Source organism: Conger conger, chromosome 2 (assembly GCF_963514075.1).
Source record: "Conger conger chromosome 2, fConCon1.1, whole genome shotgun sequence".
Taxonomy (NCBI): Eukaryota; Metazoa; Chordata; class Actinopteri; order Anguilliformes; family Congridae; genus Conger; species Conger conger.
In genome coordinates, this window is record NC_083761.1 from 58,700,377 (window position 1) to 58,718,449 (window position 18,073).

Below are 18,073 nucleotides of genomic sequence, written 5' to 3' on the forward strand. Positions count from 1 at the left end.
TCTGGAGCTGCAAAACCAGAGGGATGCTTATTAGTGGTGCAATGTTTTATCAACATTGAAGTGTCACACACATGGACTACCTCTGCAATACTCCTATCCACCATGCCACTTTTGTACATTTACTTCTTCAAAGTTCAGAGTTCCTATCCCCATGAATGAGTGGGGCAGGACTTCAAAGTGCTGCAACACCAAGACCACGATGTCTTTTTTAATGTAATTCATGAGTTGCTCTGATGGCCATGTAAGGTCTCTGAGAAATAATTATAAATCACACCACAATTTTTTATATATATGATGCATTTTAATCATGTTGCATTCAGTTATCTGTTTTGTTTATTTCCACTTTGCAATTATTTTATTCTAATGTAATGAAACAGAATTATTTCCTGGGTTATTTTTTCCAATTAGTTTAATCATCATTAAACTTCATATTTAATATAATATAATAAAAGGATAACAACAAGATGTGTAAAGAGATCAGATGATAGCAGACGGATTAAAGGTAAATGGTCAACAAAATACATTTGCTTTCTTTCTGTACAATTTCTTTGAAATACCAAAAAAAGATGCATGTTTCAACTGAGGACAAAGGAGTGAACAATCTGTACACTTAAAATGTCATAAAACCCATTGCGCATAATAATAAACACAACATGTTTGTTAACATAATGTGACATATTTAAAACAAAAAATAGGAGGAAAGTTTCGAATAATGTCGACTGTGTAATTCACCATTCACCTCTTCTGCCAATCGATGCTTCACCTGTCTACCCCCCTCCCACCCACTCATCTTTTCAGGTGCGTCGTTTAAGAATGACGTCAAGCCAAATGGAAAGATTTGCGTTAATACGAACTATCCTAAATTCCAAGATGGCGTTGCCCTGAGCTGAGGTGGGTTCTGCTGCTCTCGGTGTCTGCAATTGCATGCTATAGATATATCTGAATGACATTGCAGTGGAGCTCATTTACGTAAATAACTGAACTGTATTTACCGCTGGGTGCATATGAAATTGTTAGTGCTGTCATGCTGAGTAAAAAGGGGAAACGTGAGTTGGTACAGTAGCCTATGCGATGCCTGCGAATGATCCACTTGCAAACGCAGTATTTTTCCGATGGTTGGCACGCGCAGAGCTGTCTCCTCCTCCAAGATGTGCTCGTGCATACGAGCATCACTCAGACACTGTAAACTTGGACCAAACTTAAGCACACCCTCCCTATTCCGTCCTGTCGCAATATCTTTCGCAGCTACTGCAATTCTATCCGTGACAAATGTCTTTGATTTGGTTGTGATGCAAAGAATTCAGAAAAATAACTACTAAGCAAAACTGGTGCTGCTTTCTGCCTCAGTTAGCTCTGTTGACAGAACAGGCTTCTTTGCATTCTGGACAATCATAAACATGCCACAAAACAATTTCTGAGACACAGGACTGAAGAAATATAATTTCAGGTAAGGATGGAGATCCTTCTTGGCATGATTTTCACTGTTTGTCATATCTCCCTCTGATACAACTGTAGTGAGGTATGGGTGAGAGCGAGCCTGATGTCTTATGTGCCCAAGTATGCGAGCACCTCAGCAGGCAAGAGTACCACCTGGCTCTTTGTTGCTGTGATGAGGTCCTGGCTGTGCCACCTAGTCCCACCACCTCCTCCTGCACCTCCTCCTCACCTCAAGACCACTGTGTCCGCGTGCTGGCACTGCTGTGCCGAGTCTCTGCCCTTATTCAGTTGGTAATGCACTGCCACGTTTATCAACCCTTACTCACCCTGTATTGAATATTTACAATTGTTCTAGTTTGTTCAGTATCTTTACCATTTTTGACGTTTCATTTAGTGAAACATCATTTAAAAAAAAAAAATTTTTTTTCATTGTAGAAAAAATTCACAGAAGCTGAAGAGGACAGCAAAAACGGTATGGATGGATTTCAAATCAGTATTACTTGGGGTGGACTTGGCACTGGAATTCATTGTTATTATCACGCCTAGATGATTATTATATTATTATTATATTATTATAGATATTTCAGGAGAAATGCATATGCCTCTACCTTCCTGTCACATTATTGCAATGCTCAGGTTCAAAGATTGCTGTATAGACTGTTTATTGTGAGATGTACTTGTATATATTTTGACACTGTGTGGGATTGTATAATAACTGTATGTCTGTTGGTCTCCTGTTTGCAGTAATGTGCCTGCAGGAGTTGCTGGGAGACGGGGCTCTCAAAGACCTTCTGGTCAGCATGCTACTGGACGGCAGGCTGACAGAGATTTGCCAGGCATTGTTCAACTGTGACAGTGCGGAATGGGAGGTAATTATAAAAATCTATGAAATTGTGAACATTTAGGTTTTATTTAGAGTGTTATAAGTATATGATGTCATTTTTTGTGAGTAAATTGAATAATACTTGTTGAGCTCCAACTGAATCACCACTTGCAATGGCGGGATGGCCTGAAATCAAACCTTACTGAAGACATTTTTATTTTTCCCGGCAGAATGAAGGCAACATGAAGTATTTCAGGCAGTTGATGCTACTATTGACTGAATCGCAGGTAAAAATGTAACCTTGTCATTTCTAAGATAACATGCTCCATCTGATCTCATGCAGCAATGCCAGTCCTTAGATAAAGTTGTCTATTTAAAGTCCTTTTCATTTTTTCCTATTACCTAGCTTTATATAAATTATGTGGCTAATATTTTCTCTTATATTCTGTACTGTATTTCATGATTATGGAAGTGTTTATGAACTGGGATAATGTACATGTAATCTGTGTTAGCAGCCATTGCATATGTGATTCTAATAAAATATGAATTCAGTCATGTATTTAGTCTGTCAGTGTGTTAGAAAAAGTTATTATGTATAGTTTATACTTGTTGAGGTGAGATATATTTATCAGAACAAAAACTTGAATAAATAATTGTGCAATCAGCATGTCAATAAACATAATCATGAATGTTTATGTAAGTGTTCTGGGAGGAGTTTAATAATGGTCTTATTTTAGAGAAGGAGAAAGCTTGCTTTACCTTCGGGTAGCTATCCGTGCTGTGCTGGGCTAGGCGCAGAAATGTGCAGAAAGGGTGCCATCCTGACGTGTTTTCTCTGTGCTCTATTGATCATGACTTAGAGGCTCAGGCATCAGTTACTCATTTAGGAATCTCCTCCAGGTATCCAGTAGTGCTGCTAGAGTTTCAGAAGAGGATGGCAGGGAAGGTTTGTCTCTCGTTTTCCCCCTCCCTTCCCCACTCCTGGCTGCTTTCTGGCTGTAGCGTAGTGGGAGTGGTGCTTCTCTGGTGGCTGCAGAATGACTGACACAGTGGGGCTGTTCACTTGTTGGCTTGTGTACCGTTTGAGAACGTGTTGCGACCGTGTGAGTTTGGCAGAGCTTGCGGCACCTTTAGACCTGGCGCTCCAGCCTGAGCCGGGCCTCTCTTGTTACTGGCTTTGCGCACCTTTCTCCTCGCAGGCGTTCTGGTGGAGCGACGCTGGATGCACAGAGCCCCTCCCCGAGGTGTACTGGGAATCGATGAGTATACCTTATGTCTCAGGTGCACATTCCAGTAATGATGCTGAACTTCTGTCAACTAATGGCAGACTCAGTATTGGAGCCAAGTATGTACAGCTGCATTCTAAACAGCATAGATGTTTTTGTTGTTGAGAGAATTGAGTATTTTTATATTAGCGAATACAACTTTTATGAAGGTACGAAGAAGTTACACTAGGACTATAATTTCACAATAGGAAATTAACTGTTAGTCACTGTAGTTTTGTTAAAGGTGGCTCAAGCTTTAACCCTTCAAGATGTAAGATCACAAATGCGATTGGAATATTCTTAACTTAAGAGTCAAATGCTGATGTCACTAGTACGTCGCTTTGGATTAAAAGCATCTGCCAAATGGCTAAAATGTAAAATGTAAAAATGTAAATATTAGAATTAGAATTATAATATTAGAATATTAGTTAGAATTCAGAAAAAGCAACATTCCAAAAAAAACCTCCTCTTCAAAGGGGTGAGGGCTCTGGGGAAATGGAGAGAACCCGGCTGTGTTCCAGCTGTTGTGCTGTTTGACTGCCTCCCCAGGTTCCTGCAGGGTGGCGCGTGCCCGCTGGGCGAGCTCTGTGTCTCGGCCCACTCCCACGGCGAGCTGCTGGAGTGGCGGCAGAGGCTGCTGTTCTGCCGGCTCCGGGGCCAGCGTGCCCGCAGCACCAGCGATCCGGCGGACAGCTACGGCCAGAGCCTGATAGAGAAGTGGATGAGAAATCCGCTCCCGCACACTGTGGTCAGGTCCCTTCTCTTTACTCTGTTGCACCGTCCCTCTTTGGAAATCTGTTACCCGCCCTGCTTTCCTCTGCGGCCCTCCCTGCAGTGTGTGACCGAGTCTGCTGTGCGCAGGTGAGTTCCAGCATGATGGGGGTGACCGTGGACTGTGTTCCAGACCTCCACCAGGCCCTTCGCCAGAAGCACTGCTCTGTCAGCTGGACCCTGCGGCTGGACTGCAACGTGAGCATGGCAGTCTTCTGTTAGACCTGACCCCTTACAGAGTTACAGATTCATCCCCCTACCCTCTGAACTCCAGACTCTACATCCCTCCATAAGGACTTTCTAGTTTACCTACTAGTTTAGTACATCAAATGTTACCATCTCAACTTATAGGCCAGTGGAGGATGGGCATGCCCCTATAGCTGGGTTCCTCTTGAGATTTCTTCCCATCGGGGAGGTTTTCTTTTCTCCCACTGTTTGATGTTTTTTCTCCCCATACGGGCGTTGTTTACCTCATATGCTATTTGGGAGCTTAGGGCTGTCATGTTTTATTCCCCCTGTTACTCTGTGAAGGCTATACAAATATAATTGGAATTGAATTGAGCTAAAGTAAAGTGAGAAAAGTACAGGGCACCGAGCCAGTCTTTCCCTCTGTCACTCTGTTCTCCTGACGGCCCCCCTCCGCAGCCCCCTCGGCCCCTGCGTCGCGTGGCCTTGCTCGGCGAGCCGCACCGCGCCCTGTTCCGCGTCACGGCCGTGGCATCCGGCGGCCTGGAGCCCCGCCCCCTCAGCCAGCCGCCGCAGGAGTGGAGCTGCACCGACGGCCCCACTGAGCGCGTGCACCAGGTCTCCCTCCTCCTCACCACCGCCGCCTACGGAAGCTTCCAGCAGACCGTGGTGCTGGACTTCGGCTCCGAGCCCGTGCTGCTGCAGACACTCTCCGCCGAGCTGGCCACGCCTATAGGTAGCCATTTTGTTTTCTCTCGCACCGTTTTGGCCCATCGCCTTGTGTCCCTGAGTGTTATTGATTAAAGGCAATTATAGTATTATTAATAGAGGGACGTTCACACTCAGTATCACAGCAGCTGGTAGCTTTATTTGCCAATTTGTATTTCTGTTCGAGAACAAATTGGCATGCATCTCACATTTGTAAAATCGAGGAGGAAAAAAAGGGATTTAACTTTAAGTGTATAAAAATATATGCCTTATAATCAAATAATTACAAGTATTTTGCACCTATGAAACTTATACCCAGGAAGTTGTTGATAGTTTATTTTAACCCGTTTGTGAAAAAGCTATTGGAACAGTCTGCAGTGAGCTGTGGTAGTGATAGCAGCAGCCGACATATGCCTTATAATACAGTAAAATGACAGAATGATAAAATGATTTTACTCATGAAACTTATACCCAGGAAGTTTATAGTTTATTTAGCCTGTTTATGAAGAAGCTATGGGGCAGTCTGTCCTGAGCCGTGGTAGTGCACACGGCAGGTGAAATGGCGGCGGCGCTCAGACCCTGCACTGCTGGGTGTCTCCTCTCAGAGCTGGAGCAGGAGCAGCAGCCGCAGGGCGCGGTGCGCTCTGTCCGCTGGGACTCGGCCTGTAAGCAGGTGACGGTGGTGGGCTTCCTGCCCCGAGACCGGGCCCAGCTGGACCAGTCGCTGCTGCAGTCCTACCAGATCCCGGCCGCTGCCGACCAGCTCTTCACCCGCTCCGTCCTCGACCGCAGCCTGACCGCGCACAACTACCGCTCCCGTCTGCACGACCTGCTCTACATCGAGGAGAACGCCCAGTACATGGAGCTCAGCAGGTGCTGTGCCGGAACCTTCCCTGTCACCTCCTCCATTTTGTTCTGTCTTTAAAGGTCCCATATTCTACACCTTTCCAGTGTTTTAGTTTAGGTCCTGATATCCACAAGATGATATTTGTGTGATTTTAAGTACCAAAAACAATCTCTATACCATTTTATATGCTCTCCAGCACCTCTCATAAGCTTTAGCAAGAACAGGCTGTTTTAGTGACCATGTCTTTAAGGCTCATTCATATCAATGAACCTCTGTTCTGATTGGCTGGCTAGCTCTGCAAGGAGCTGAATGCCTCTGTGCCAAGTGCTTGGGTTTCTTCTGGCTACAAGGTGGGCCGTGGTGAGGCCGACCTTGCAAATGAGCATATAGTTGTGACGTCATGAAGTTACAAAAGCCCAAATGTTTTCTGCTGTGTGTCTTTCTCTTTTGGGTTCCTAGCACTGCGTTCTCTCCTCAGGCTGAGCCTGCAGACGTCCCTGCGCCTGGTGACGGCCCCCACAGTGCCCGCGCTCCGGGGGGCTGGCGCCAGGCCTCTGCTGGCCGGTCAGCTCCTGGCCCAGATGGGTCTGTCCGGCACCGGGGTGCGGAGAGACACTGCGGGAGGGAGGCTGGTCTGGGACACGGTGGACAGCGTCCTGATCCTGCCCGCGCTGGCCCCGGGGGCCGGGGCCGGGGCCGGGGGCAGGGAGCGGGTGTACGAGGCCCAGCTGGAGGAGCGGTGTCCGGAGTGCATGCTGCTCAGGCTCTCGGAGGAATTCTGCCGGGACCTGAGACTGCAGCCCGACCAAGACCTGCAGGTCAACACCCTGCGCGCGCCTTCCCTTACTCTCCCACCAGCGCTTTGCATGTGTTCTGGATGTCTTTGATACTTAAAGACAAAGAATACTGCTGTGTACTTTAGAATTATGAGGTTATAACTGATGTGTTTGACAAAAATTAGTTTGTGTCATAAACATGTTGTTTACAGTGCAATTTGATAGGTTTTTGATATTGTACATTCACAGTACTTTTAGGGTGTCTGTCATTTTGATCTATGAAGAACTGCCCTGCATTTCAGTTTTTACTGTGTTAGGATGTGAAAGCTTTGAAGCTCAATATCTCAAATGTACTCAGAATGCAGATAGAGCCTTATAATTCCAAGGTCATGATAGTGTAAAAAAAATATATTACGACTGGGAGAAAGACAGCCCTGCTAAATCCCTTTGTCGCAGTAATGTTATAGTCTCTTTATCCTTTCTTTTCTGTGTATTTATTGTTTCTCAGCATTTTGAATTTGAATTTGTATTTTTTCAAGTTAATAACTTAATTCAATATTGGATTAGTCATTCTTGATTTGGTTATGCTCTCTGAATTTTTATTCTCTTTGTGTGATTTGTACTGACATGAAGGCAAACAGCCTGAGGTCGCTGTTGCTCATGTCCCCCACTAGGTGGAGCTGCAGTTCCAGCTGAACAGGCTGCCTCTCTGTGAGATGCACTTTGCCTTGGACTCCCTGCAGGACTGCTGCACCCTGCTCTTCCCAGAAGCCCCCTCTGCTGGAGCGCCCCCCTCTCTCTTCAGGTACCTGCACTGGGGGTCATTGACTGGGATGCGGTCTCAATGGGACCAGTCAATGAGAGGCTGTGTGTGTGTCTGTCTGTGTGGTGTGTGTGTATATATGTGTGTCTCAGTCTGTCTGTCTGTGTGTGTGTGTGTGTGTATATTTGTGCCTGTGCCTGTAAATGGCTGCAGTGTGCGTCTGATCACTGTGTCTATACATGGCGGCATTGTGTGGGATCACTGTCTCTGTCTGTACATGACTGCAGTGTATGAGGTCACTGTGTCTGTACATGACTGCACTGTCAGATCTCTGTGTGTCTGTTCATGGCTGCAGTGTATGAGATCCTGTGCCTGTGTGTCTGTACATGGCTGTAGTGTGTGAGATCCTGTGCCTGTGTGTCTGTACATGGCTGCAGTGTGTGAGATCCTGTGTCTGTGTGTCTGTACATGGCTGCAGTGTTGAGGGGATGGATGCCAGGTTGAACGAGCAGCAGAAGGAGGCCCTGGGGGTCATTACTGCCCCCCTCTCCCTGCAGCTGCCCCCTGTCCTGTTGTGCGGCCCCCCTGGCACGGGGAAAAGCTTCACTCTGCTCCAGGCCTCAGGGGCTCTGCTGAGAGAGGACAGCAACAGGTACACTGTGTTCATGATGCAACCTGCACATAGGACCAACTGTATTCCTATGTGTTCATATGGCTTAAGCTATGTGTAAGGTGAACATATGTGACCTGCTCACTCATATTGATCCCAAAATGTATTTTGAGTTTTAGAAACGTTATCTCTCAACTGCAAATATCAAGGGAGTTCATTTTGAGTGCCATCAAAACATGTTTTTGAGGAAAAATGGCTTCGAAGTAGCGAGAGTTACATGAGGCTGGGAGACTACCAACACTAACAAAATTCCGTAATTTAACTTGTCATCTTATGTATAAACTTATGTATAAAATATATATTTTTACTCTGAACATTACTCTTGACATTAAGTCATGCAGACCATGAAAGCAAATACATTAACATGTAGCCGCTGTGGTTGTGACTGGTGAACGGTGACAAGCTGGCTAGCCTCCAAACAATGTACAACTCTGGTGTTACTTCCACTTTGACATCTTGCATTTAAAAGCTTAAAAACCATATTTTTACTCTAAATTTCGTATTAAGACGAGCAGATCAAGAAAGCCAAGATATTTTTTTCATTTGTTTAAGTAAATTATTGTTCTGAATTTCCAGGCAAACAATGAGTACCATTTAATGTATTAAATATTTGATTGGCTCCTCCCACACCAATTGATTGGTTGGCCTTGTACATCAGGTGCAAAACCTTGCATTAAACATCAGCTCAGCTCTACTTTGTTTCAATTTCAGTTCATACCGTAAGAGCCTTGATTAGCGTGGCGTATTGTAATCATGCTTTTTACCCCACTTCCTGTGCTTGCAGGGTGTTGTTGTGCTCGCACTCGGAAGCAGCGGCTGACACGCTGATGAATGACCTCCAGGCTTTGATGGGGCACGCTCTCCCTCAGGGCTGGCTTCTCAGGTAACCGCCACAGAACTGTCACAGACACTGTGTCTAAAGGGAAATCGCAAAAAAAAAAAATCACACTGGCTCTAGATGTTACTGTGCTGGCTACACTATAGTGCTGAGTAGTGTTTGACAGTGTGGAGGTTGTGCTGTTTGATTGTGTGGAGGTTGTGCTGTTTGACTGTGCGGAATTTGTGCTGTGTGACACTGTGCTGTTTGACTGTGTGGAGGTTGTGCCGTGTGACATTGTGCTGTTTGACTGTGTGACACTGTGCTGTTTGACTGTGTAGAGGTTGTGCTGTTTGATTGGGTGGAGGTTGTGCTGTGTGACAATTTACTGTTTGACTGTGTGGAGGTTGTGCTGTTTGACTGTGTAGACGTTGTGCTGTGTGACATTGTGCCATTTGATTGTGTGGAGGTTGTGCTGTGTGACCCTGTGCTGTTTGACTGTGTGACACTGTGCTGTTTGACTGTGTGGAGGTTGTACTGTTTGACTGTGTAGAGGTTGTGCTGTGTGACATTGTGCCATTTGACTGTGTGGAGGTTGTGCTGTGTGACACTGTGCTGTTTGACTGTGTGGAGGTTGTGCTGTGTGACATTGTGCTGTTTGACTGTGTGACCCTGTGCTGTTTGACTGTGTGGAGGTTGTGCTGTTTGATTGTGTGGAGGTTGTGCTGTGTGACGTTGTGCTGTTTGATTGTGTGGAGGTTGTGCTGTGTAACTAATGTTTGACTGTGTGACACTGTGCTGTTTGACTGTAGAGGTTGTGGTGTTTGACTGTGTAGAGGTTGTGCTGTGTGACATTGTGCCGTTTGACTGTGTGACATTGTGCTGTTTGACTGTGTGGAGGTTGTGCTGTTTGACTGTATAGAGGTTGTGCTGTGTGACATTGTGCTGTTTGACTGTTTGACACTGTGCTGTTTGACTGTGTGGAGGTTGTGCTGTGTGACATTGTGCTGTTTGACTGTGACACTGTGCTGTTTGACTGTGTGGAGGTTGTGCTGTTTGATTGTGTGGAGGTTGTGCTGTTTGACTGTGTGGAGGTTGTGTTGTTTGACTGTGTGGAGGTTGTGCTGTGTGACATTGTGCTGTTTGACTGTGTGACACTGTGCTGTTTGACTCTGTGGAGGTTGTGCTGTTTGACTGTAGAGGTTGTGCTGTTTGACTGTGTGGAGGTTGTGCTGTTTGACTGTAGAGGTTGTGCTGTTTGACTGTGTGGAGGTTGTGCTGTGTGACACTGCTGTTTGACATTGTGCTGTTTGACTGTGTGACATTGTGCTGTTTGACTGTGTGACACTGTGCTGTTTGACTGTGTGGAGGTTGTGCTGTTTGATTGGGTGGAGGTTGTGCTGTGTGACATTTTACTGTTTGACTGTGTGGAGGTTGTGCTGTTTGACTGTGTAGACGTTGTGCTGTGTGACATTGTGCCATTTGATTGTGTGGAGGTTGTGCTGTGTGACACTGTGCTGTTTGACTGTGTGGAGGTTGTACTGTTTGACTGTGTAGAGGTTGTGCTGTGTGACATTGTGCCATTTGACTGTGTGGAGGTTGTGCTGTGTGACACTGTGCTGTTTGACTGTGTGGAGGTTGTGCTGTGTGACATTGTGCTGTTTGACTGTGTGACCCTGTGCTGTTTGACTGTGTGGAGGTTGTGCTGTTTGATTGTGTGGAGGTTGTGCTGTGTGACATTGTGCTGTTTGACTGTGTGGAGGTTGTGCTGTTTGATTGTGTGGAGGTTGTGCTGTGTGACATTGTGCTGTTTGACTGTGTGGAGGTTGTGCTGTTTGATTGTGTGGAGGTTGTGCTGTGTAACTAATGTTTGACTGTGTGACACTGTGCTGTTTGATTGTGTAGAGGTTGTGCTGTGTGACATTGTGCCGTTTGACTGTGTGACATTGTGCTGTTTGACTGTGTGGAGGTTGTGCTGTGTGACACTGCTGTTTGACTGTGTGGAGGTTGTGCTGTTTGACTGTATAGAGGTTGTGCTGTGTGACATTGTGCTGTTTGACTGTGTGACATTGTGCTGTTTGACTGTGACACTGTGCTGTTTGACTGTGTGGAGGTTGTGCTGTTTGACTGTGTGGAGGTTGTGCTGTTTTATTGTGTGGAGGTTGTGCTGTGTGACATTGTGCTGTTTGACTGTGTGACACTGTGCTGTTTGACTCTGTGGAGGTTGTGCTGTTTGACTGTGTGGAGGTTGTGCTGTTTGACTGTAGAGGTTGTGCTGTTTGACTGTGTGGAGGTTGTGCTGTGTGACACTGTGCTGTTTGACTGTGTGGAGGTTGTGCTGTGTGACATTGTGGTGTTTGACTGTGTAGATGTTGTGCTGTGTGACATTGTGCTGTTTGACTGTGTAGAGGTTGTGCTGTTTGACTGTGTGGAGGTTGTGCTGTTTGACTGTAGAGGTTGTGCTGTTTGACTGTGGAGGTTGTGCTGTGTGACATTGTGGTGTTTGACTGTGTGGAGGTTGTGCTGTGTGACACTGTGCTGTTTGATTGTGTGGAGGTTGTGCTGTGTGACACTGTGCTGTTTGACAGTGTGGAGGTTGTGCTGTTTGATTGTGTGGAGGTTGTGCTGTTTGACAGTGTGGAGATTGTGCTGTTTGACTGTGTGGAGGTTGTGCTGTGTGACACTGTGCTGTTTGATTGTGTGGAGGTTGTGCCATGTGACACTGCTGTTTGACTGTGTGGAGGTTCTGCCGTGTGACATTGTGGTGTTTGACAGTGTGGAGGTTGTGCTGTTTGACTGTGTAGAGGTTGTGCTGTTTGACTGTGTGGAGGTTGTGCTGTGTGACATTGTGGTGTTTGACAGTGTGGAGGTTGTGCTGTTTGACTGTGTGGAGGTTGTGCTGTTTGACTGTGTGGAGGTTGTGCTGTGTGGCACTGTGCTGTTTGACTGTGTGGAGGTTGTGCTGTTATAATGCATGGTGGTGTGTTTTCCCCCTGTCTGCAGGCTGCAGGGGCCCAGCAGGCTGGTGAAATGGGCAGCAGGATCAGCACAGCGCTGCAGTGGAGTCACTCCTGGCCCAGTGGAGACGCAGCAGCCAGGGAGGGAGGAGGTGGAGAGGAGCAGGGTGGTGGTCTGCACCGTGCGCCAGGCCAAGCACCTCCTCCAGCTCAGGCTGGACACAGGTACTGCAAGGCCAGGGCTCCCCCCTATGAGAAACTACTGCCACTCTTACATACTCCAGTTAAACAGCACTGTGCTACAATCTCGCCTGTTCTCTCCTGTTATGAAATCTGCTATTCCCACACTCACCACCAGATGGCGAGCTAACATTATGTTCAACTTTGGATTTGATAACGGTTTTAAAATACCCTTATTATTCACTGTTTCCTGTGAGGTAGACAGGGATGGTTGTGGTCATATGTTGAGTGATAAAGGGCTCGGCCCGTGTTGCTTCCGCCAGGCTGTTTCACTCACGTTCTGGTGGACGAGGCTTCTTCGGCGCCCGAGTGTGAGACTGCCATGGCGCTTTCATTGGCAGGCCGCTCCACCCGCGTAGTCCTGGCGGGAGACCCTGGCCAGGTGAGAGCCTCTGCCTCGTCAGGTCAACCGAACTCAGTCAAAAACAAGCGTTACGCTCGGTGGGTTCTTACGGCGGTTCAGCTCTGTACTTTGATTTAACCTTGACATTTGATAGCCGTTATTGGCGTGTTCCCTTTCTGCCCACTAGAGGGCAGCCTGCCGTGGTTCGGCCTGCCGGTGAGTTGTGCAGCATGTGGTTGCGGCACAGGGGATTCTCACAGCCTCTCTCTGTTATCCTAAGCTCCCGCCGTTGGTGTACAGTGAATTTGCCCGTGAGCGAGGTCTGCAGCGCCCCCTGCTGGAGCGGCTCTGTGGGCTGTATCCTCAGGACAGTAGCTGCTGGGTGAAACTCATCGAACAATACCGCTCACAGCAACACATCGTCAGGTGGGTGTTTAACCACATTAGCCCTGAGGTGACCAGTATGTTTTTAAACCACTAGCAATTCCTAGTTTCAACACCTAAAATAACATACATTTTCCTGAGAATGGGCATAACGTTTAACAGTTTAATCATTTATATCGCATCAGTCAAACAGCACAATACACCATCACGCATTATAACAGCCCAATACCGTAAACCATAGCCTCCACCCAATTGAACAGTACATTGTCAAATGTAACTTACTGTATATTCTGCCTGCACTGATCTAAAGCTTTTCCAGGCTATGTACAGTGGAACAAAGACATAGGTAAACTTTGATGTGGGTTCAATTGAAATGCAGTGACAGTTATGATCATCAGGGATCAGGGCCATGACCATGCAGAGGCAATGCTCAATGTGGTGTCTGAATAAAACATTTGGATCGCAGTGCAAAGGGGCTGGACAACACTTAAAAAGTAGCAAGTATGTCTGAGGTGACTATTTACTGGCCAATCGGCATTACCCTTAAGAGCTGAGATGAATAAAAATGATTTACTCAGTGCCTGGGGAAACTCATTTATAGGACAGATCAATGGATGGGCTGTTCACTTGGCTCACAATCTGACGCGAGTGACGACCACTCTATAATATTTTATTTGAAATGAAAGGCCCCATGGCCTTGCCAGAAAACTGTGTCTTTGCAACTGTATTACTATTATGGCTATGTTACATCATGTACTATATGATACAATATGTTTTGCTGTGTAGCAAGCTCGCTTTTAAGATAAGTAATGCTGTATATAATTTGTAATATAACAATTAAGTGTAAATGCCTATTAGCTAAATGGTATTTTGCACACATAACTCATTAGGATGGACATCAGGAATTATCTCTGAATTCTATCCAGATTACTGCTTCAGTGTTCCTGGTTTTGTCTGTGAACTACTTTCTTGAGTTGAACGACAAGAAAAATTATATTCGTTTTTGGTGCGGAGATTGCAATGGCCACTCCTGTGCAATATGGTCGCATACTGATTTTACAGATGTTTATGTTATGTTATTTGGTTCATTGTATTGTTAGAAGTCTCATTTTTGTATAAAGGTTGGAAAGCTATGATTAGGCAGTTCTGCAGAATAAATGTCCCCATTCCATCACCCTTCTCTGATGGTTCAGAAGCTGTCAAGACCTTTCAAAGTGTTTCATGTCTTTTGGTCCTAGTGTCTTTGTTAACATTAAAGTAAAGGTCAATTCAAACATTTTCATTGTAGCTAAAAACCTTGTTCTCTTGCCTCAAACCAAAGCTTGAAGCAAAATTGGAATTCTGACCCGTACAATGGTCCAACTAACACAATTAAGTCTTTAACACAATGGGTAAGTGACCATATCGTACAGGAGTGGCCATTGTAATGTTAGCCCATGACCAGCTGGCTGTTTCCTTCTGTGACACATAGGTTGTGACTCTGCTAGAGTTTATATTTCAAACATGAATTCCATGGTGCTGTAGTATTTCCATTTCAAAACTATTATCTCTATTTCATGCCTGAATAGTGTCATAATGTACAGGATTATGCACATTTATTAAGTGTCTTCGGTCTTATTTGGAACCCTCCCAGATTTATGAAATTGGCGAACAGTGTCAATATGGCAATGAAAAAGTGCCAAAAAAAATTGAATGTCAAGCACCAAAGCCCAGAAGACCGCGGATCGCTACCACACCCCCAGCGCATGCTCAGCTTGGTGCGTGCAGGCCTGTCTGTCGAAATTTTAACGTCCTTCAAGTGCAATATTTAGCCTTTTTATAGCCATTGAAAAAGTAAAAATACACAGCTGACAGTGTATTTTTACCAACCATGCCTTGAAATATTGACCCACTTTCCACCAGCCTCCTGTCCTGGGTAAATGCTAGATTGATCCGGATGAAAATCACAATTTCAGTGCGAGTGTCGATTTCAGGGTTGTCAGCAACGACTGTGATGTCACTATATGCTATTGTGCCCCTTAAACTGGGCCCATACATTGAATAGAAGCACAAAAGGGCCTGTGGAGGGATATGTACACAGCATTGCCACTCTTGAAGAAGAAAAGACCACAGATCGTCTTTACAGTTATATGGTGCAAGCTATGTTGACGGCTAACCTTCTAGATAAAACTGATATTTTTTCATTATGACAAAGCTGACAGCGCATGTTTGAGCTGACAAATTTTGGAAAATCAAAGCTACATATAAGAGTAGATGTTTCTCCCAGAATAACGTTCAGTTTCAGCGTTTGTGCTATAGTGTAGAAGATCCACTGTCTTGCTGACGAAGTGTCAGTGTGGCAGTCATTGAACATGTTTCTGCCACAAAGCACAGCAAAGAAAGATAAAAATGTATTCAAATTATTCAAATTTCAACTTTGAAGTTCTGCAGGGGAATATTGACACCTTTCACCTCTGCAGTAACCTTTATATTGACGGTTCTTTCCAATTCTGTGCAAATGCATTTCTTGCGCACACATTTTAGTGCTTTTAAACACATTTTAGTGCTGTTAAAATGTCCTCAGTTTAGCGCTGGAAAAATGTCTGGCGAAACCCAGGAAAGGATCTGCAAACAGCAGCAGATTGCTTTTAAAATGACTTGAAGTGCTTTGCCATCAAAGCTGATAAATACATTCACATTTACACTCATCACATTGAGGAGAATCTGTAAATTTGTTCAGCTTTGCGGAGCATTGACAGAATCTGATTCTGTTGATTGGAGCAATGTTGGAAAGAATTGAATTAAGCAAAAAGAAGCACCTTTACTTAAGGCTTAAAATTTCCAGAAAGTAGCCACCTTTCAGAAGATGTTAAGGAATTGAGGAAAAGTAATTGCCTGTGACAGGATTTCTGCTTAAAACTAATTTCCTAAAATGTTTGAGGCAAAGAATAGAGGTGATGACGAGCATGGAACCATGGTGACAGGCAAAATTAGGACACCAGAGGCCATTACAAGGCCATGGCTAACAACTGGAATAACAAAGCTTACTTTTCACTCACTGAAGTATAATATTGGCCAGTAAATTACTTTAATGATGTGAGAATTTTGTATCTATAATTAACTTTCCTCAGTGACTGCCATTGATCACAAAAATGTATAATGACACTGGTATCGTCCTCTTTCCTTCATGGTTTGCATGATAATGAAAGTCATAACATAGGAAAATAAAAATGTGCATTTCATATGTTTACCATTTCATGAATCTTTAACACTGCTGATATTATGTTTACATGTTATTTCAGTGTCGGATTTTAACGATTCTTTTCCCTGAAAAAACTGGGAATGTTACAATAAAACTGTATGCTTATTCCTCTTTTAATTTCAATGAGTGCAGTCTGGCATCATAGCAGTATGTGCATCCTAGAACATATGCAGCCGAAATCCTCTTCCTGTTTCATTCTGGGGTCTACTGCGCTATTGCACTGGAGGACTGCATGGCTGGCATAGTTGGCCCAGGCACACTGCAGATGATGGACTTGAGGAGGTGTTGATGATACCCAATGCAGTGTGGGTAACACCTGCTGGCCGAAGCCTTCTTTGGGCAGTGCCGTGGACGATTAGGCATTCTGTGGGAGTCCACATGTAGGTTTCTGAACGGGGTAATGATTCTGAACAACCTCACAATGTTAGCATGCTAATTTCTATGCAAAACCATTTTATTCTGTTTTTTAAATATCCGTTTCACTTGCCTTTCCACCTCATTCAATTTCCAACGGTCGTTTTTGTGTTTCCAGGAATGATTCTGTGATTACAGAAGTCAATTCTGTGGAAAAGCTGGGGTCCTCGAAGTGGAGATTTGTATTAACCTGTGGTGACTTTGGTGGCGGTGGTTGTGGAGAATCGGTAATGTCTGCGCATTTCTTTGTGTGCTGTGTATAGGCTGGTCTCAGAGCTGTTCTATGAGGGGGAGCTGAGGGCAGGCAGCAAACAGCCCATCCACAAAGACTTCTTCCCTCTCTCTTTCTTCGTGGCGTGGGGGACGGACAAGAGCAGCTGCGGGTACCTCAACTACGCAGAGGTGAGAGGGACCACTGATGTCACAAGGTGTTTTAATGTAACCATGCTCTTACCCATATGCTCCTTAACAGGCTGGTTTAGCTATGAAGTGCAGAGCGTTTTCCATAGGGAAGTTATTACCTAGACATTATGCTACATTAATTGATGTTAATCAACTCATCTTAGAGAATTAACAGAAGAGTATTAAGTCAACATTTACCTTTGGAAGTCAATCTGAGTTAAATGAAAAGCAGTGGGTTTTTTTCATGGCATGTCTCTGCATGCTAATCTGACCTGGTTCAAATACGTACAGTTTATTTATTTTATAAAAATAAAAAAAAATACTTTTCTGCATTCAATTTCTGCCTGGTTCAATTGAGCCAACCAAGAGGGCAAGAAGGTGGAGTTTGAACTATTTGAGAGTATAGAAAGTGTAGAAAAGTTAAATTTATCAGGTATTTGACCCCGGTCTGATGCTAAAGCAGTGTGTGCGGTCCCTGTGAATCCCGGTCGTGTGTTGTGTTGTGTTGTGACGTGTGCGCAGGTTCTAGAGGTGGTGGAGCAGGTGGAAAGCCTGTGTAAGAAGTGGCCGGTGTCCTGGGGAAAGCTGGAGGAGGGCAGCGTGGGGGTGCTGACCCCCTACGCCAGCCAGGCCCTGTGTCTGCGCTCAGAGCTGCAGCGGCGCAACCTCAGCTGCGTGACAGTGCAGACGCTCGTCACCCTGCCCGGTCAGCCTGCGCCCTCAGTGCACTCCCTCACCTCCCGCCATCACATCACTCCGGCTCAATAATCCCTGTTTTTAGGCCTACACTGTCTTGTTGGTTGCAGAATTTCCCTTTCTCTTAAAGAGAGCCCACGTCGGATGGTAAAAATGGGGAAATAATCGCATCACTACACCAATTGAACATACGACTTAGTTGACGACTCCTTTCTCTGCATCTTTCTTGCACATTTTATAACACGTACAGTATAGAACCCAGATTGGATAGCTAATGGAGAAAAACGGTGACAAGATGGCATCAATGGGGAAAGAGGCCAATGAGACGCCTGG

The 18,073-nt window shown here is 45.2% G+C and overlaps 1 protein-coding gene across 1 annotated transcript in view; it reads left to right on the forward strand.

Annotated features, from left to right (window-relative positions):
* The first annotated feature begins 808 nt into the window (after positions 1–808).
* The window catches only part of LOC133122412 (probable helicase with zinc finger domain), a 37,435-nt gene continuing 20,170 nt past the window's right edge, over positions 809–18,073 (forward strand). The window contains exons 1-20 of the mRNA XM_061232373.1: positions 809–891; positions 1,516–1,728; positions 1,873–1,909; positions 2,182–2,306; positions 2,491–2,547; positions 3,161–3,206; positions 3,460–3,541; positions 4,075–4,273; positions 4,387–4,494; positions 4,942–5,218; positions 5,796–6,063; positions 6,516–6,855; positions 7,488–7,618; positions 8,055–8,228; positions 9,031–9,129; positions 12,067–12,245; positions 12,524–12,642; positions 12,884–13,029; positions 16,906–17,044; positions 17,567–17,750. Of these exons, the coding sequence (XP_061088357.1) occupies positions 1,522–1,728; positions 1,873–1,909; positions 2,182–2,306; positions 2,491–2,547; positions 3,161–3,206; positions 3,460–3,541; positions 4,075–4,273; positions 4,387–4,494; positions 4,942–5,218; positions 5,796–6,063; positions 6,516–6,855; positions 7,488–7,618; positions 8,055–8,228; positions 9,031–9,129; positions 12,067–12,245; positions 12,524–12,642; positions 12,884–13,029; positions 16,906–17,044; positions 17,567–17,750 (2,917 nt within the window). The 5' untranslated portion in view covers positions 809–891; positions 1,516–1,521. The remainder of the gene's footprint in view (positions 892–1,515; positions 1,729–1,872; positions 1,910–2,181; positions 2,307–2,490; positions 2,548–3,160; positions 3,207–3,459; positions 3,542–4,074; positions 4,274–4,386; positions 4,495–4,941; positions 5,219–5,795; positions 6,064–6,515; positions 6,856–7,487; positions 7,619–8,054; positions 8,229–9,030; positions 9,130–12,066; positions 12,246–12,523; positions 12,643–12,883; positions 13,030–16,905; positions 17,045–17,566; positions 17,751–18,073) is intronic.